The sequence below is a fragment of the Rhincodon typus genome, chromosome 10 (genome assembly GCF_021869965.1).
Source record: "Rhincodon typus isolate 14 chromosome 10, sRhiTyp1.1, whole genome shotgun sequence".
NCBI classification, from domain to species: domain Eukaryota; kingdom Metazoa; phylum Chordata; class Chondrichthyes; order Orectolobiformes; family Rhincodontidae; genus Rhincodon; species Rhincodon typus.
Window position 1 is genome coordinate 31,364,616 of NC_063341.1, and position 20,809 is coordinate 31,385,424.

Genomic DNA, 20,809 nt, shown 5'->3' on the forward strand with positions numbered 1-20,809 from the left:
GCTCTGCCCAAAAGAGGCGCCGCCAATCTCTCACCAATTCTCCAGCTGGCAGGTGAGACACATGAGGTCTTGACAAGATTGAGCCTATAATTTATAGATCTGGCTTTTCATAGTCTATTCATATCAATATGGTAACTTCACTCATGATTGAAGGACCATGTTGTTCAAGCTCAATTGTTTTGTTCTGACAAATCAAAACTGAAGTGCATATTCTTAGGATTTTTGGGTTTGTAGATCATTACCATATGCTAGACTCAAGGTGTAAGACCATCTGCATCTTCAATTATGCTTTTTTTGGCTTCAGCTTCCTTCCATAAAGGAAATAACGACATGTTGTGATTAATTTTCAGCAAGAACAGTAACAAAATTGTCCATACATTTTGAGTGTTTGGGGGCAAATGGAAAACTATCCATTGATTGAGAAAATAAAGGAGGTTGCAGAAACATACAATTATTCAGCATAAAATGCACTCATTCTGTCCATTTGGGCTGGGCCTACTCTTTTGAAAGAGCAACACATTAGTTTCATTCCCCTGCCTTTCCCCCATAGCCTTGCAGTATTTCCACCTTTTAACTATTTCTCTAATCGCCTTTTGAAAGTTAATCCTTTCCACAACTCCTTCTGGCAGTGCATTCTAGATCATCACTGTACAAAAGTCTTCTCAATTTGCCTCTGGTTCTTCAATTTCAAAATTCTCATACATTTTCAAATCTGTGCATGGCCTCACCGCTCCTGTCTTGGTAATTTCCTCCAGATATATAACTGTACAAAACGTCTGTGTTTCTCTAGTCCTGGCCACGACATGTATCCCTGATTTTAATTTCAGCCCTTCAAATGGTCATGAATAAAGCTGTCAAAATAACAAGCTCTGGAATTAGTTCCTTGAATCTTTGCCTACTTTCAGACACACTTTAGAACTTTTCTTTTTGACCTAGCCTATGCTTTTCTACCTAATATCAAATGGCTCAGTATCAAATTTTATTTCATTTTCTTCATTCAATGTGCCTTGAGTGTTTGACTATGTTAATGGTGTGATATGCATGCAAGTTGTTACCAGTTAACCATAACACTGGTTACTGATCCTTCTGCCACTGGAGACAGTTTATCCATATTTAATCTGTGAAAACCTTCATGATTTTAAATATGTAACTAAATCACCCATTGCCTTACTTCTGCTGTAGGAACACAATTCAAACTTCAATAATCTCTCCATGTAACTAAAGACTCTGATCACAGTTACCATTATGGTAAATCTGTTCTACTCTTCTTGAAGATGTTCATCTCCTTCCTAAAGTGTGGACTCAGATTTGGGCACAATGAGCTGGTGGCAGGTTTGCAGGCAGGTTGAGTGATGTGGAGAGACTGTAACATGCCATGAGTAACACGATACTGCCTAGCTGCTCAACTTATCCCAATTTTACCAGGAGATTGGGGTGAATTGTCATTTGGCATGCCAGCCCATGAGGCTATGGAGAAGTTTAAAGGGGTGTTTTTATTGTGCCTGAGAGGGTGCGACAAGCAGGGTGACTTGAATAGGTCAGAGCTGAAATTTTGCTTTTCTGGTGGCAGGCTGAAATGTAAAGATTGGTGTGTTTGTGATCGGTTGGGCCTTGCACTGTTCTGTGGTGATTTTCCTACTTGTAATATGTTTGCAATCTCACAATAAACTTAGCAGCATCTGAGTGTCTTGTGGCATGGGATTCACATTTGTTTAAAGGTGGGTTGCTCTGGTTGACGCTAGTGCAGCAGTGTCTGGGGTCAGTAGTCATCCTTGGTGAACGCTGGCACAAGGGAGTGGAGCAGAAGATCGATTCAAGTCCAGCATGGATGAGGTGGGGAGGCTGTTATGTTGGGGGAGGTTTGGGGAGTGTAGTGTTGAGTGAGTTTGGAGGCACAATGAAGTGAAGTAGAAAGGACCTTTGTCCTGGCTGTGGTGGAGGGTGCTGGGAACAGTCAGTCTAGGTAAGAAAATGAGAAATGTAAAAGGGTATGCCAGAACTGTCTACATGTGTGTCTATCAGAGTATTGGCTGGCTGAGTCCTTTACAGGGCTTTGCATATATCTACAACATTTGAGTTATCCTGAGGAGAGTGATCTTGGACAATGTCCTTTACAAAGTAGCTGAGCCGTCTGCAATGACCCACAAAGTTACAAAACTGATCACTGTTCATTGGCACTGTCGCCATTTCTAAAGAAGTATTGGAAGATTGTGAATAGATCCTGAGCTTTCTTCGTCTTTACCTCTATTGACCCTTAACAAACTCTCATCTATTGTACCTAAAGTGATAGCTGTGAATTTTGGCTCCTTAAACACATGGCTTTCAGCATTCCAAAGTAGCATCTGTAGGATGCATTCGCAACTTTGGTTTGAGCATGAAGAAATTGAGCATTTTTACTTTATAAAAGGCAGTTTGGAGAATTTGACAAGATGGATTCCCTGGGGGGTACAGTTGGGCTAGGTGACCATTTTGTTTGTATTTTCTGTGCAGACAGGAACTGACTCATGTCTTGGCACATCTCTGGGAAGTCATTAAAATGTAAACAATCTTTTGGGGACATTTCATTGAAGAGACATCAGAACATAACAAATCACTTGTGGAGTCAAAGTAACTACTGCATACTTTTACAGAAACTGAGATATAATACTCAATTTTTGTGTCTGCATGTTGAATTACCCACAAAAAAGCATGTGAAGAAAACCACTTTATCAGAAGAAGATGCAATTGGCTGACATTCAGTCCTGAATGTGTGAACAATGGAGACATTGATACTGTGACCACACAATGATAGGAAATATACTATTGACTCACAATTATACTCCAGGGAAATCACTTTGATTAAAAAATCACACAGGGAAGTCATGACATCCAGCATTAGGAAGAATTATTCCTGGAAACTCAGACTACCTTCTCCGTCTGTGGGTAACTTGCTTTGTCTGCAGATTTATGTATTCACCGCAGGATCTCAACCACAATGTCAACTAGAAAAGCCAAAAACTCCCCATCTCCATTATCATTGGTGAACCAAGAGAGAATTCTTCAGGCCTGCAACATTAGAATTATTATCTTGAGATCTGAAAATAAGTGACAATTTAAAAATTCTTTTAAGTAATCTAAGTGCATGCTACCTTTATAACCATTTTTGTGTAGATCTTGTGTGGATGAGAGTGGGTGTTATTGTATTTAAATTTTGAATATTGAAGAAATATTTACTCACTTTAATTTAAACCTTCAAGAAAGCCTGTTTTGCCAGTTCTCAAAAGTCACAGCGCTCAAGTTAAAACATTTCTTTAAGACACATCTTGTTGCAGTCGGTCAGGAGTTGAGGAAAAAGATGAAATTTAGCCATGTCTCTTTTTTGCTGGTGGCATGTGCCAGACACCATTTCAATAGGAGGGTATTAATGTGCAGGTAGTGCCCACCAAAAGTAAACAGAATGGGCAGATTGTGATGTCAAATCAGCATTAGATGCTGAATGACATGTGTATTGCCATTTTGGGAAGAGGATTCTTGGCAAGAGACCATCTCTACCCAGGATGGTCAGGGAGAAATTTTTGTGTTCCTCACTGAGTTTAATAATGTATGAAAGGTATCTGTACTTCAGTGCGAATATTCTCAATAAAAACTGTCATCTGCTGCAGTCACAATTTCAACAGCAGGAAAACACCAATTTGCCAGTGGCTTTGAAGGTTACTGTGTTTGGCTTTTAAGTTTGCATGTTGCCTACATCAGAAGCAACAAGCCTGGGGTAATCCTGCATCGTAATCCCTGAGCCTGTTTTGGGTCCTGTTGAGTATAGCACCAGCAATTCTTCTACTTTAAGGATTGCCAATCTGTCAGTTTCTTTGGTTGTGGTTATCAGAAGCTAATGGTTACAGTTAGTGTTCATTGCTTTAGGTGTTTCTCGGGGAAAAATGCTTGCCTAAAGAATACCCAACTGCTTCGTCCATGACCATTCCTCCATCATACACCAAGAGTGAAACTGTTTACTGATGCAATAATTTGAGGATAAATATATGGATAATGAAGCATTCCATGCCAGCAAATTGCATGACCTGGCCAAATGAAGTGCAATTTCTTCTACTTGGTATTTCAGGACTCAAGGAGCTCTATCAACAATATAAGTGCTTGCCATGAATGTATTCTCTCAGGAGAACTGGCTATGAAGCTGTGACTAGCATAAGTTAAGTTAATGAGCCTTGGGGACCAATTTCTCATCAACAGACTTATTCATTTGATTGCATAGCACCGAGACTAGTCCCAAAAATTTTTAGCTTTAAAAAGTTTTTGTTCCTGAGGGCTGGTAGCTCTGCCTCCAATTCATCTGCCTAATGCCCATCCCACTTGTGTGATCCTGGGCACACATAATCTACAAAACCTAGAAAAATCACAAGAGCAAATGTGCAAAATGAATAAAGTTATTACTTGACCTTAATTACATGAGCTTATAGGTATGGTTAAAAAAACTTCACTTGTGTCAGTAGAAGGAAAATGGATGACAGCCTGAAATCCAAATTTTAGTTCTGAGGAAGGGTCACCGGACCCGAAACGTTAACTCTGGCTTTTTCTTCACAGATGCTGCCAGACCTGCTGAGCTTTTCCAGCAACTTCTGTTTTTGAAATCCAAATTTGACTGAATCAATTTCCTCCCTCACTTCATAGAAATGTTGAATTTTTACAGCTTCAGAATTGTTACAGCAGAATAGGATTAAGATAAGTATTTTGTTCAATTTTGATCAAGTTTGCAATTCATAAAGGGCAAAAACAAAGTGATGTTTATATTTTCAACAGGATAAATAGGAGACAAAATTGGTTCCTACAGCCTTCAGTTCTTATCTAATTAAACTGTTTGGTACTAAAAACATTTAGTCCTACGCTTAGAGTGAGAGCTTAATTCAAATTGACTACTTTCCATCTCAATGGGGAGAAATTGATTGTTATTATGAAACACAGTTGACAGGTGGGGATGATCAGGTTAACATGAGTGACATGTATGGTAGGGTGTTGCATAAATGTGAGGTACTTAACCATAGCCTTGCCCAATACTTTCCACACTTGATGGTCATTTACAGCAGAGCTGAGCAGAGACAATCTGGTCCTTGAATAGAAACACAGGAAATACCAATATGCCACTCCCTGGGCCCTGCTCAATTAAATTGTGGTTGATTTACACCTAAACTTTTACAGTTTCTTCTCCATTTTGTTTTGCTAATTGAAAAATCTCTTATTCTTGAAAGATATAACAGGTCCAGAATCAAAATCATTTTGAGGGGAAGAGTTTCAAATTTTTACTGTCCGGTCTAAGAAAATCAATGCACTTTTTTTTTTCCCTGTGGCTTAACACCATTGCTTTTGAATCCTCCACTTTTAGAAATAATTTCTCTTTCAGCAAACGTGGGCAGAATCTTGTATAGCTACTGAATGTCCGTATCGTTAGTATTCATGTTCTAATGCTGTTTAAACATACGCAACAAACTTTCTCTAATGGCTGAGGAGAATCTGATATGCTAACTATCCTGACAGTACAGTCACAGCCACCTAACATGCATGTTGCCATTCAGCTACACTAGGTCTCCATATAAGATTAAGTTGAAGAGTAATATATAAAGAGCAAATAAACACACACCTACATCGGCAATTCTTGCTTTCACCCACTTTACTTAGAAGGTGCAGACTACAATGCCTCGACATCACCACAGCGCATTGCACTAGAGGGTATTTTCTTCCAGAGGATGCAGTGAAGATGATGTGCAAGCTGCTGCAGAGAAAATTGCATATTTCGTTCAAAATGTCAGCTACTCTATCAGCACCAGTCACAACGTCTGTCAACTTCTATACATCAAATTTGTTCCAGACAGCATTTGAGACAGTATTTCAATGGCCAGGGAACATTATGTCATTACTGAGGGGACAGAATTCTGCATAATTCAGAGAAGTCTATATTTTCAGGTGAGCAGAATCAGAAACAGGCAGGCACTAAAAATAACCAGAATGAGTTCCCTAGCCATGGACCAGTACGCAGATGCAGCGTGATGAGTGGGACAAGTGGGACTTGCGTTATCATTTGAATTTATATACATTTCTCAATAAAAACCAAAAGAACTGCGGATGCTGTAAGTCGAGACAAAAACAGAAATTGCTCAAAGCTCAGCAGGTCTGACAGCATCTGTGGAGAGAAATCAGAATTAATGTTGTGTCAAGTGCCCCTTCCTCAGCTCAGCACTGAGGAAGGGTCACTCGACCCAAAACATTGACTCTGATTTCTCTCCACAGATGCTGCCAGACCTGCTGAGTTTTTCCAGTAATTTCTTTGTTTACATTTCTCAATACTTTGTTTGCTAATATTCTGATTTTGCTTTGGATGATCAGGAACACGTATCAAAAATCCTGTAAGCATGATGCACAGTTTTCTGACCACTGGTTCATACAGTTATAAAATAGTGCACAATGAATTCTGAATTGCTGATAATCATAACAGTGGGCCAGTGAAATCAGAAAATTGCATAAGTGCCATCTATACCTTTCTTTCTTAATCTAGCTTTCTATTGTCTTGTAACGTCTGTACCTTCCTTGTATATGACTATTGTTTGTGGATCAACCTCATCATTCCTCTTTACAATCTTGAAAACTTCAATCAGTAATCTTAATGAATTTTATTTTTCAAAGGAAACAAACCCAACTTTCTTAGTTTTTCTTCATCTTATATTTTCCTAAACATAATCGGTCTTCCTTTTTATTTCATGTTCTTTGATTTTGATTTTTGATTGCTATTTACCAAACAATTGCTGATTCCTCTGAGTCATATGGCATATTGTCACATGTTTTCAGACTTTTTGTCTCCTGGGAATGACTTAATCTGCCTGACGGCTTTATATAAACTCCACCTGCAGTTGGGTTATCTGATACACCCATGTCACAAATGTTTTTGACTTATTCAATTACATTAATAGAGTAACTATGATCAAAATATTTGATGCTTCTGTAGATTTAATGCTCCATTAGACAATAATGAAGTGAGTTTCTTTAAAAGAAACTGAAATCTTGCTTTACTGTACCAAGTAATGAACAAAATTAATATATTTTTGTTTCAGAACATGAAAACTTAATGACATTATATAGCTGTCATGTTTGTCTTCACATAATAGCCAATTACAGGCTACTTAAAGGCTATGACACTGATGGAATTTATTATTGCAGTACATGTCTTATAGTGAAGGAGCTTCTGAAGCCTGTTCTGGGATCTGACATTTAAAGTCACACCCAATTTATAATAGAAAGGAAGAATTCCATTCTGCCTCCGTGCAGCTACGTGAATGAAGGTGTTGAAGCAAATAGATTCTCTGTCTGGAATGTATCTGTGTAACTGATGTTATTGCTCAATAATGTAAAAGGTTAACACTTATAGTGTTTTTAGGCATGCTTTTAACATGTTGGCAGAAAGGCAGAATTACCATATTTCACAATCTCAGAACTTGCTGAAATATTTTAAAAGCAATGACACATTTTGAAAGTCTAGTTATTGTTGAAATTTATGAAATAAAGTAGCCTATCTGCATTCAACAAGGTTCCAGAAATAGCACTGAAGTAATGAGAATACAATATTTTCTTTGAATGTTGAATGATGGATAAATAATGTCCAGACCACCAAGGAGAGCTCCCTTACTCCTTTTCAAAATAACTCCATGAACGAAAGTAAGACCTCTTTATCTGAAAGATAGTACCCCATTAGTATTGCATTGAGTGACAATTTAGATTGTGCTCAGGACTCTGAAGTCAGACTTGTCAACAATCATAGATTCAGAGGCTAGCATGATATCTTTGAGCCACAACTGACAATATGGTAAAGACACATTTTAACTAATGATTCCAGAATTTTATTTCACGATCACGTATAGCTAAGTGATTCAGGCCTACAATCTCAACCCACAGGGAGAGGTAGTGACCTAGTTGAAATGTCACTAGATGAGCAATCCGGAAACCCAGGCTAATGCTTTGGGAGCACAGGTTCAAACCTCACCATGCCAGCTGGTGGAATTTAAATTCAACTAACTAAGAGATGAATAAAAACCAAAAGAACTGCGGATGCTGTAAATCAGAAACAAAAACAGGAGTTGGTGGAAGTTCAACAGGTCTGGCAGCATCCGTGAAGAAAAAATCAGAGTTAACGTTTTGGGTCCAGTGACCCTTCCTCAGAACTAAAATTTGGATTTCAGGCAACTCATTTGTCTATCCAACTGCTCTTTTCTCTCTTGGCGCTCTATCCTATTGTTTACTCCAACCACATCCCCCTCCCTTTTTCTGCATATAAACTGATGTTTTCCTAGCTACCATCAGTTCTGAGGAAGGGTCACTGGACCCACAACGTTAACTCTGAGTTTTTCTTCACAGATGCTGCCAAACCTGCTAAGCTTCCATCAACTTCTGTTTTTGTAACCGAAAGATAAAGTCTTTTGTCAATTGTTGTTTAAAAAATAAATCCGTCTAATTTGTTAATGTTCTTCAGGGAAGAAACTGTGTATCCTTAACTATTTGGCTTACATGTGACTGCACATCCACAGCAAAGTGGTTGACTCTGAAATGATCTAGCTGTTGTGTCAAACTGCTAGTGGAAAAGCTAAAATAAATTAAACTGAATGGACCACCCAGAGTTGATCTCGGTGCTGGAAATGAAACAGTGCACTCAGCCTTGTCAATGCTGCAAAGTCCTCTGAAGTAACATCTGGAGGCTTGTGTCAAAATCAGGAGACTTGTCCCTCTCGGCCATACTCATAGAATCACACTTTAGAGACAATTTCGTGAATGCTGCCATCAAATGTCTTGGGTATAACCTGTCCCACCAAAAGGATAGACCAAATACGGGAGTGGCACATTGTATACAGTCAGAAAGGATTGACCTGGGTGTCCTCAACATCAGCTCTGAACTCTTTGAAGTCTCATGGCATCAGGTGAAACAAGGGCAAGGAAACCTGCTGCTTGATTGCTGCCTACTCCCTATCCTGGCTCCCCCGAAGCTGATGGACCTAAGCTTCTGCATCCTGAACAGCAATTGGAAGAAGCAGTGAAGTGGCGAGGTGGCAAAGAGTGTACTCTGGGTGGGGAGACTTCAGTGTCCCTCGCCAGGTATGCCTCATTAGTGCCAATACTGACTGTGCATGCTAGTCAAGCCTAAAGCCATAGCTGCTTCACTGGGTCTGCAAAAGGTGGTGCTGGAACCAACAAGAGGAAAAACAACTTGACCTGGACCTCACCAATCTACCAGTTGCAGATGCATCTGGCTGCAACAGTCTTGACAGAAGTAACCACTATAGAACATTTATGGAGACAAAGCCATCTTTACATCCAGGCTTTCCTTCATTGTGTTGTGTGGCATTAATACTATGCTAAATCGAATATATTTCGAACAGATCTAGCAATTTAAAACTAGGCATCCAAGAATGCTGTACACCATCAGCAGGAGCAGAATTGCACTGAACCACAATCTGTAAACTCATGGTCTGGCATACACCACACTCCACCATTGCTAACAAGCTGAGGGAATCAGTAATGAAACCAAAAAATGCTGGAGATCACAGCGAGTCAGGCAGCATCCATGGGGAGAGAGCAAGCTAATGTTTCAAGTCTAGATGACTTTTCATCAAAGCTGATGTGAAGTGTGGAGGGGACAGCATTTATGCTGCAGTGGGATTGGGGGAGTTGGAGTGCTGGGGGAGAAAGGATGTTGATAATGCAGATTAAGTGATCAGAATGTAAGAATGGCAGAACAATGGCGTGTCTAACTGCCAGATTGGAAAGAACAGACAGTGCCACTGAAGTGGGGAAAGGGGAGACAGGATATGGTAATAGAGAGTACAAACAGTAAGGCTAAAAGAAAGGGAAAGAATTAGAGTGGGTTCACAATCTGAAGGTGCTGAACATAATATTAAGCCCAGAAGATGGTAAATTGCCGAGTCTGAAGATGAGCTATTGTTCCTCCAGTTGTAATTCGCTGAAACATTACAGCACACCGAGGACAGACAAGTGGGCATGCAAGCAGGATGCTGTGTTAAAATGACTGGCTACAGGAAGGTCGGAGGTCATGCCTGCGCATGGACCAGCGGTATTCTACAAAGTGGTTAACCAGTCTGAATTTGGTTTCTCCAATGCAAAATAGACCACGTTAGGTGTAGCGAATGCAATAGACTAGATTGGAGGTGGTACAGGTGAAATGCTGCTTCATCTGGAGACACTGTTTAGGCCCTTGGATGGTGAACAAGGAGGAGGTGGGGCTATAAACCCTGTTTTGAGGAAGAATGCAGGAGTAGCAGCAGGCATACCTTAAAAAATAAGATGCAAACTTGGTAAAGGTACAACACAGGTCTATTTGTATTTCATGTAATATCGAGAGGCCACTGAAGTAATTGGATACTACAAAAGCTATGTGTGGACTGTGACAATACAGTCAGTTCTGCTATAATGCAATATTTGCGTCCTGTGCAACATTGCGTTATAGAAAATCATGCTATAGAAATAATGGAGTCTATGGGAAAAGCGGGGTTATGGGCAAACCAACAAAAAAATCACTCAAAATCTCTCAAAAATCACTCAAAATCCTAACACAAAGGATAGCACAGTTTGATTAAATGTTTAATTTATATCTAGTAACGAAATAAAAGTAAATTTAACACCTTACACCTTGAAAAAATGTCAAGATGGCTTGATGGGAGAGGAGTTTTTGAAGTAGCACTGTTGTTAATGCAGGGACTGGGGATCGTCATCGTCATCATCATCATCACCTTCAGGTGCAGTTGTGGTTGCAGGGTTAGGGAGAAAAATCATTAATCCAGAAGTGGATAGCTGTGGTTAATTGTCTTCTGACTGTATCTTGGGCGTTGGCTTAAAAAAAATCCAGTTTTTGCTGCTTTTCTCTTTTTCTTCTTTCACGAAGAAGCTGCTCATAGGGTGCCAAATAAGATCTTATTCCACAAACTGCTACCCTGCTGCGTTCTGCATTACATTCGTTGTCCTCTAAGAGCTGCAACTGCTTTTCAATTTCCCTCCAGATAGAAGACAAAACAGAAGTGGAAAGCTAGCACTAAAGGCAGGTACATCTCCGATTTTCAGCTTTTTTTGTTAGATCTTCATAAGTTGATAAGGCTTTCTCTTTAATGGTGAGAAAGGTGGTCCCAGATCGCTTTTTTGTTTGATCTTCTGTCCACACACTCAGACTTGTTCCAGCAATACAGTTTGCTTTAATCTTTTCTGCATTGTCACTAATCGTGCATAAAGTAGACCAGTTTATTCCTGTTATGTGAACTTTTTCGCATGTTCTCTTATCATGCTCAAAACGCTCTATAACATCTAGCTTCTCTTCCAGTGTTATAGCCTTTCTTTTATGTTCAATACCCACAATTTTATTACCAGGACACTTCCTGTAAACATTCTTATCACTCTGTCCTTGCATTTTTGTGGGTAACACAGCAGAACTTACAAAAAAGAACCAAAAATCACGGAGTACTGCACCTCTCACGAAAAACACTTCACAACAACATCTGTGAAACGATCACGTGATGCCAGCACGGAGACTCTTCCAGGACTAACATTGCACATGCTCAGGACAAAGCCCGTGAAACAATCGTGTGATGTTGATGCATACTCCTCCGCGCACCCATAGAATCGCGTTATAGCCAACACAAGTTGGCATTTTAGAAGTAGCGTTCCCCTATTTGTCAGTTTCGTTATAGCCAATTTGAGTTGCTGGAATACATGTTATAGCAGAACTGGCTGTATTTCAGCAATGACACTGAAGATTTGTGTTCCAGACCTTGTCATACTCCCAGCCAAGCAGTTCCCATATAGCTGCAGCATTAGCATCTACCCAAGAATGTGTAAAACTGCACAGATATGTCATGTACACCAGAGAGCATCACAAATCCAACCAAGCCATTTACCACCCTCGGGCAAACTCCACGTTTGCATGTTCTCCCTGTGTTTGCATGGGTTTCCTCTGGGTGCCCCGGTTTCCTCCCACAGTCCAAAGATGTGCAGGGTAGGTGGTTTGGCCATGCTAAATTGCCCATAGTGTCCAGGATGTGCAAGTTAGGTGGATTAGCCATGGGAAATATAGGGTTACAGGGATAGTATAGGAGAATGGTTATGGATGGGATTCTGTTCAGAATGTTGGTGTGGACTGGATGGGCCAAAGGCCTGCTTCTGCACTGTAGGGATTCAATGACACAAACAGTCTTGTTTAACACAGGGAGATGCAGGTTAATAACATCATGAGAAGGCAAACCAAGCACTAGCTTTATTTCTACGGGATGAAACTGAAATGTGGAAAGCTTACACAAAACTTGTGTCAAACCTTATTTATTACATTATTTGTAGCTTAGTGTACAATTGTGATTGCCTTGCTCTAGAAATAATTTAGTGTCCATGGTAAAGGTGCAAAAAATAGTTACATGAATTGTATTAGAAATGTAAAATTACACCAATTCTGGAGGGAATGAACACATTAGATTAAGGTTGCAGGATAACTTAATGGAGATCTTTTTAAAATCCTGATGTTTAATTAGTGTATACTTAGAGCTTTTCCACTTGTGGAAAAGAGAAATGCTAGAATTCATGATTTCTTGGTGCCTATCTTGAATCAAATCTCTTCACTGAGAGATAAGTGAACGTATGGAACTTGTATCAGAGCAGTAGTTGAAACAAATAATATGCGTAGATTAGAGGCGAGGTTAGATAACCATATGAGGGAGAAGGGAGGAGAATGTTATGTTGATAGCATTAGGTAAGGAGAGCCAGAAGGTGATTTGAGTGGAGCATAAACACTGGCATGGACTGGTTAAACCTGATTGTCTGTTTCTGTGCTGTATATTCTGTGTACCTAGGAAAGACCTGCAAACCATTTAGTCACATTAGTATATAAATTACAAAAGTACTTCTTTAAATACAGCATTTCTACTTATTCTTTCATCAAAGAAATTCAGAGAATCAAGACATTGCATTCTGGAAAAAAAACTACATAAAGATGCTCAAGTATAAAAGGAGGCCTAGGGATATAAACAGACATTCTGTCAAGAGTCTGGCCTTGTGACTTGTTCATCGTCATAGAATATGAAACATAATTGAAAACTATTTTCTCCTGATTTGAAAAGGTGGGTTGACATTTTACAGGGTCAGTAGTACTTGAGAAATTAATATTCTATTCCTTTTAATTTACACATCTGTCATTGAAGAGAAACAGCTTCCTAACCACTAATCTTATTTTACAAAGAAGTCCTTGATTAGGATTACAACATCATATCAACATTATTATGGTAGCTTCCTGGAGTCTGAGTGCAGTGGCATGTTCATTGGAGTTAGACTGTGTTGAAACTCTAGAGGTATAGATTGTTATCACATTCTTAATCTGTTGAATGAACGTTGATGTATTTTTTCATTTTAGCTGACATCTGACAATCAGAACCAGAATTCTGAGGGAAATGTAAAATTACACCAATTCTGGAGGGTGACTAAAATGCTGACTAGGCCAACAACTGGACTATTGCATGCAGTTCTTGTCACCATATTATAGGAAGGATATAATTGCATTAGAGAGGATGTGGTGGCGATTTACTAAGATGCTGCTTGGGCTGGAGGATCTGTGTTATCAAGAAAGATTGGCTAGGATTGAGAGGGAACATTATAGAGATGTACATATTATGGGGGGTGTAGACAGGGTGGATAGGAAGACATAGGATAGTAAGACATTAGTTGGGGTGTCAATAAATGGAGGGCATAGATTGAAGGTAAAGAGGTAGAAGGCTATGAGTGGAGTTGAAAAATATTTTCACCCAGAGGTTGGTGTGAGTCTTTGCCTAACAGAGTGGTTGAGTCAGAAACTCTCAACATTTAAGCAATATTTGGATATTCACTTGTGTTTCATAACATCCAGGGCTATGTGCCAAGTGCTGGAAAATTGAATCAGTACAGTCAGATCTTTGACCACCATGACCACAGTGGGCTAAATGGTCTCTTTCTGTGCTGTAAATGCCCAAGTTTTGTGAAACACTATAAGCCTGTGAATCTTCATTTTTAGCCCAAATCGCAGCTTTTGGATTATAGGTTTGACAAATAATTGTCCTTCAAATGTGGCCACACTCCACACAAGCCAGTTTATCCATGGCAATCCATCCCATTCCTTCTAACCATTCACACCATCAATCATCTCATTGCTCATAAACACAATCTCTCCAGCTGGGCTAACTTAGTTATTGGTCTCTCCTTAGCTTCTCAACAAATTTCTCAACCCCTTTGTCAGCAACCATTACATCACATAGTTCAGTCCTCTGTGCATCAATGCGTTTGTGTGTTCCAGACAACAAACCTTACCCCAAAGTGACCTTTCAAAACAGTCCAGACAGCCTAAAACTGAGTATTGTTATTTCATCTACACATAATCCTGCAGCATTTAGAGAATGAGGTGCAAAAGGAAATTGGACCTTAACTATGTACTGTTTATTTATTGAACATTTTGTTTTTCAATCAGTGCTGTGCAGTACAAGTTACTTAATATTAGTTAGGGATGATGGAATATCCGAGAAATTACACTTTAACAGGAGGTGAACTGTTGAATGGACGCCTGTTGTTAGCCCAAAATAGAAGTTCCTTATAAGCATCTTTGTAATTGCTATAATGGAATTGAGAAATGCTTGATGATTTCTTTCTCTGTTAAGATTGCTTCTCGAATTAAATGTTGGCATTTTAAATGGCAGGGTCTGTACTTGTTTCGGTAGTTTTAATTTAATCCACTTGATGTTATGACACACCTTCAGGATAGATGGGACTTGAACGCAGACTTTCTGGTCACCAACCTCCCGATATCAAATGGTCTGGATCAGATCAGTCACCCATTCTGCATCACCACTCTGTTTAACGTTTCATTGAAGTATATGGAAAATAAAGTAGGGGAGCTAATTGGGTCATTTGCTTTCCTGGCAGGCAGGTCAGATTAACAGTAGTCCTATGGATTTTGTAGGATTGAGCAAAAATCCCTATCATTTTAAATACTGGACCAAAACCCTGGACTTCTAACATTAAAATTTTTTTTTAAAAAAAGACCAGCTGGGCTATGCTCTGGGGAAATACAGTCACAGGGACAGCTGCCTGGAACCATTGTTCAGTTAGAATTTCCAATTCATACCTCAACTCTAAAAGAGCAATGAACTAGACCTAAGACAACAACTTAACCCAGATATCACGGAGTCTTTACAGATACCGAGACATCCAACTTCAATTAATATTCATTTGCAGAAATACTGGACGTTCCATCTAATCAAAGTACATTTACACCTACACTAAACTATCAGGAAGCCAACTCCCCTCAAAAAGGGGCACAGTAACACAATTGGGAAACACAGATTTGGTGTGGAGATAAGAGACCTGCAATTTAGTATAATTGCTGGCCCTGATCTCACCTAAAAAAATAGAGAAGAGAGGAAGAAGAAGAGCGATACACCTCAAGAGCTATTAGAGAAGGATACCAGAAAGCTACTGCACCGAGAACAATCCCTACAGCAATCTCCAACCACTGGTGAACGATCACGACCTGCAGACCTGACAACCGATGACCTCCGAAAACCACTGATCCGATCAACACCACAAGGCCTTAGACACATCCCACTACAAAGTAAGAAAACCAAAGTACTCAGCAGATACATCTACATCATGTTTTCCTGCATCAGTGGACTCAACCCAGAGTGAAGGCCTGCACCATCTCAATTCTTCAGCGAAGCTCTAGCTACAGCAAGCAGGAACGGTCAGCTGTAATTCAAAATGCATCTATCCCCAGTGGTGAGCTTATTTCCTTGAGACCCCAAAGTATTCAACCCAGCTGGCAGGAAGGGAAAGGCGGGTTGGTGACAGTGCACAACACCCCAAGGTTAGGAAGTCTGATTAAAGTGATTAAAACTACTCTTTAGTTTGCAGTAGTAATTAATCTGTGTTAAGTTAAGAGTACATTTAAGTACTGTCCTCTGAATAACTGATAGTGTCAGTTTCACTGTTTTGTATTTGCCTTTTTATCTCTTGTAATGTATTCATCTTTGTATTATTTCCCTTTTTAGTACATTTGCCTTTTACTTCTTGTGATATACTCACTTTTTTGTATTTAATAAATGCAGAGATTTTTTGTCCTGATACACCTGTCTACGGCCTTCTTCACTTCACATTCCTAAATTAAGTCCAGTATCAGAACAAGGGATGTGGGGATGATCAGAACCACGTAAAACAGCAGCAGTTTTACTGATCAAAGCCTGAATCCTTACAATTTCCACAGTACAAATGATGTAGCATCAAAATTTGATGCAAGTACACTCCTGACTGTGACCCTATTCATGACACTGCTGACATATCAACTGATTTATTTTACCTAAATCACTTACTCATTTTAGTGCAATATAGAACTCACTGAAGTTTTTCTAAATTTCATGCTACCAATATGCATTTAATCCAGCAATCTTCTAATTAGGTAAGTCCCCAAGCCAAAAAGTACTTAGGTACAGTTGATCCTACAGTTTATGTTTATGCAGAATTTATTATTGCTTCCTTAATAAATGTATGGTACTTTGTAAGACCTATGAGTAGCAGACCCCTGTTCATCACTGATTAATCGATTGTTTCATATTTTGACAAATTGACGTGGTTAAGGCCACAACATTTGTAGCTAGTTTAAAACTTTTGACCATTTTGCCCTAATTTTACCTTATGTGGTGCTGAAGTTTGCTTAACAAAGCTGTTTGGAAACACCTTGGGGCCTTTTATGTTACATATGCTTTACAAATGCAAATGTTGTATTCGCTTTGCAATTAGAAGCATAGAATCCCTACAGTGTGGAAACAGGCCCTTTGGCCCAACAGGTCCACACCAACTCTCAGAGTATCCCACCCAGATCCATCCCCTATAACCCACCTAATCTACACATCCCTGAACACTATGAGCAATTTAGCATGGCCAATCCACCTAACCTGCACATCTTTGGACTGTGGGAGGAAATTGGAGCACCTGGAGGAAACCCACGCAGGCACAGGGAGAACGTGCAAACTCCACACAGACAGTCGCCCGAGGGTGGAATCAAACCCAGTCTATGGCACTGTGAGGCATTTCCTCACATTATTGACAAAAATAATTGTTGCAACTTTTTTTTGACTACTTGTAACCCTTCACGTTGAAAACGATTTGTGTATGTAGAACTTTGGTGAACAACAGGAACTGTAGTCTGTCACCTTAACCATTGAGAGTTAATGATAGATAAAGAAACAGATGAGTAAACTTGAAGGAAATAGATTAAATTTGAGTAAGGAAGAAGTTCTGTGGAAAGAAGTAAAGGGAAGAAATGAAAATTAATGAAATTCAGGTGGCCAATTTTTGGTGTTTGCTGTGTGTGATGGGGGGAGGGTGTAAGTGAAGTGGTGCACAGGAATCACTTCTTATGACTGGCAAAGGTGTTCCTGATATTGTGGCTAGGCCTCAATTCATTTCCAACAAGCCAACAAATTGTTGAAAGCAATGATCATTCTAGTAAAGTACATTGGAAAATTGGGCTATTACTGGCATTGCGGTAGTCTTTGAGCATTTGAGGAAAGAACAACTGGAAAGAGTGACATTTGGTAAGTAGCTGTCAGTGTCTGTGGTGGAACAGTGAGCAACAATAGTGATTTTGGAAGAGTCTGGATGTAAATTGGGGAAAGAGTGCAGCAGTTATCAGTGTAACAGGATGGTATCCATCAACTGCTTAATTCCTTATATGTGGGATCCTCAGGAGTACTGCAGCTGTTCTCGGCTCTGTGTTCAGGTTTGTTCATTTTTAAAATGTATTTTCTATTGCAGCCTAAAGACAGCCTGTTAAGCTCATTTTTCTTGAGTGGGCTTGGGGCTAGCTTCATTAGGGCAAACTCATATTTAGCAGCAAGGTGTCTTTGTTTGCATATGACTTTTTGATGGATGAACACTGCCTGGCAATTTTGTAGCCTTTGTCAATACGGCAGCGACACATTTCAAACTTGTGGTTCCATTTGTGGGATATTGGAAGCTTAAGATGCAAAACTGTATTCAACAAGGGACATTACACAGCTGCTAACTGGACCATTGCCTGGCCTCCTATATAATCAAGGCTCACATTGTTGATTGTCTTTCTGAGGTACTTAAATCACCATTTTTTCCTTTTGGAGACAAGTTAGATAGTGTTTCAGATTAATGTATATCACGGAAACCTGCCCCAAACAAAGTTATATTTGTCACAATGAGAAATCAACGTACCTTGTCCCTTTTTAAATGAAGTGCATTTGAAGTCTTATGACAGGTAAAATGAGTTGAGATTCATTTTGAGTGAAAGGTTCTTTGGGTGTTTGGAGAAGGTATCCTTTTAGGAGTGAATGCCCTAATACTCAATTATAATCAGACTCATAATCTGGTCACAGAACCACTAATTACATAATTGAGGGACCCATAATTCACAGATGCTCCTCCAGAGTAGGACACTAGAGAGTGTCTCTACCTTTGTGCCATGAGACCTAAATTCAAGTCCACCTGCTCCAGACTGTTTCATAACCTCTCCGAACTGGTTTATTAAGCAATTAGCTGCTAATAGATATTTTCAATTAATTAGTGTGATATGGTTCTGTCTATGAGGCCCTTGTAATGCAGTGGCGGTGTCCCTACTTCTGAGCCCAGGTTCAAGTTCCACCTGCTGCAGAAGTGTGTCATAATATCTCTGAACAGATTCATTTAAGAAGAAAAACTTCACAGGTGGTACTCCATTCAAGAGAAAGTCCCTTTAAAATGGCAGTAGCCAAACTCTTAGCATTGGTGTGACAGTAAATCTGCTAATATCAAATTGAGTTCATCACAGCCCCAGTCACATTGCTTTGATTTGCTGACAATCAACTCTCAATTCCTGCTGTGCATTATGGCCAACTGTAAGTCCACTCCAAACAAGAGAAAATCCACTTCAGGAAGTTGGACATGCACATTCCTTTTCAGTTCACAGCGACAAGATTTGCAAAGAAACTTTTTGTGCGTGTGTATTTCAGTATAGCCAGATTATAATAGGACTGAAATGTGGGACAAACACTATTTGTGACAATGATCCTTCATTCTCCTTCTTGGGATTTGGCCGTAAAGCGACCCAATAAAGGTCATTTTTCCTTCAGTGAGGAAGATATTAAACGAGTTCGCCTATCTCAACTCAGGTTGGTACTTTGTTTCTTTTCGGTACCAAATTTTCGTACCTTTTGAATAGACATAAAATTCAGAATAATGTTGTTCAGTTCAGTTGAAAGGACACCAGATCTTGCATATGTTGTAAGTTTTTTTTTAATATAATTTATTCATGTGACAACTACGGGCCTTCACAGTTTGTTTAACCGAAACATAATCTCTTGAGTTAGTTAGTTAGTTAGTCAGTCAGTTTGGTAAGCTTTGTACTTAAAAGTACTTCAATATATCGAGAAACTGAAATGCAAATCTCAACCTCGCACCTTACTGTTGGCTCTGAGACTAAGTTGTCTGCATCCAGTTTGTCTAATCCACTGCAGAATTCATAACATAGAAATCAAAGTGAGATGACATTGTGGCAAGCCATATATATTAACAATAATCACATAAGGAATTTCAAAGAAATTTGTTATTATTCTAGTAAATCCTTAATCTATGGAATAAGACCTTCAATAATTTAGGAGAGGGTAATTTTGTATAAAATTTGCACTTCTCTTTATGGACATAATATACATTACATGGACTAAAAGTGCAGTAACATGAAACAAAGGTTGCATTTAACTTTGTGTTTTCTTTCTCTTTGAATCATGTTTGCCATCATTCCTGTGCTTTCCTTAGTTGCTATGTTAGCCATTTTTCTGTTACACTTTCTTGGCCCTTGTGGCAATGCTGATAAAGTGACATTTCCTATCAATTCATCCTAAAAAGACACAACAGGTTTAGCAGCATCATCAACTTTGGCATATAGAAGATGTCAGTGTTTAAAAAACTATACATCATTTTTGAATGTTTTCTAAAATATATCTTCAATTCAGTGGTAAATTCTCTAGGCAACCTGTATACCTTTTTAATGCTTGCAATGTTGCTACTATGTAGAATTTTTATTTTACCCTTATTTGTTATAATTATACAAAATTATTTTTTCTCTTTTGGAGATTTATTTGCTGGAATACAGTTCCATTGAAAGCAGACATTTATTTGTTATCAGGCCCAGCCAGTCATCTTTAATCTGAGTTACAGTGGGTGTCAATAGCAATTGGACCATGAAGGGCGTCTGAACCAATAACTCGACCTTCATGACGACATATTTTCCTGTTGAGGTCACTTCATTGGTTAACAATTGGAGTCCAATCAACAGTAACAACGACATGTGTTTATAAAGCACCTTTTAACATGATAACACTCCTGTGAAGCTGTGATGTTTTTCCAAACAAAATCTGACACCAAGTCATATAAGGTGATATTCAGATGGCCAAAAATACATTTGAAACAATTAACAAACTCCAGAATGACGATATCGAGCTTACTGCCTGAGCAACATGCAAGGATAAACAGATGAGAAAGATTAATGCATGACTGAGAGACTGGTGTGGGAAGTTTAATTGTTGCATGGAACACTGATAGCCATACTAAGTCAAAAAGCAACTATTCCCCTACGAGTGGCCCGACTGAATTAGAGTCGGATCAGTGCGTTAGCAAAAAGGATAAATAGAGCAGTTGATAGAACTTCAAATTCATAAAGTAGGAAAAAGAATCAGCTATTTAAAGATGTATTAAAATGCCTGTGAAGCAATGT

The 20,809-nt window shown here is 39.2% G+C and overlaps 1 protein-coding gene across 5 annotated transcripts in view; it reads left to right on the top strand.

Moving 5' to 3' along the window:
* pde4ba (phosphodiesterase 4B, cAMP-specific a) overlaps nucleotides 1-20,809 on the top strand; it is a 547,072-nt gene that overhangs the window by 357,779 nt on the left and 168,484 nt on the right. The window contains exon 1 of one of the 5 annotated variants that reach the window (XM_048601744.1): nucleotides 18,998-19,208. The exons of the other annotated variants lie outside the window; for them this stretch is intronic. Coding sequence (XP_048457701.1) covers nucleotides 19,102-19,208 — 107 coding nt within the window. The 5' untranslated portion in view covers nucleotides 18,998-19,101. Of the gene's footprint in view, nucleotides 1-18,997; nucleotides 19,209-20,809 lie in introns of those variants that run through there. 5 annotated transcript variants of the gene reach the window in all.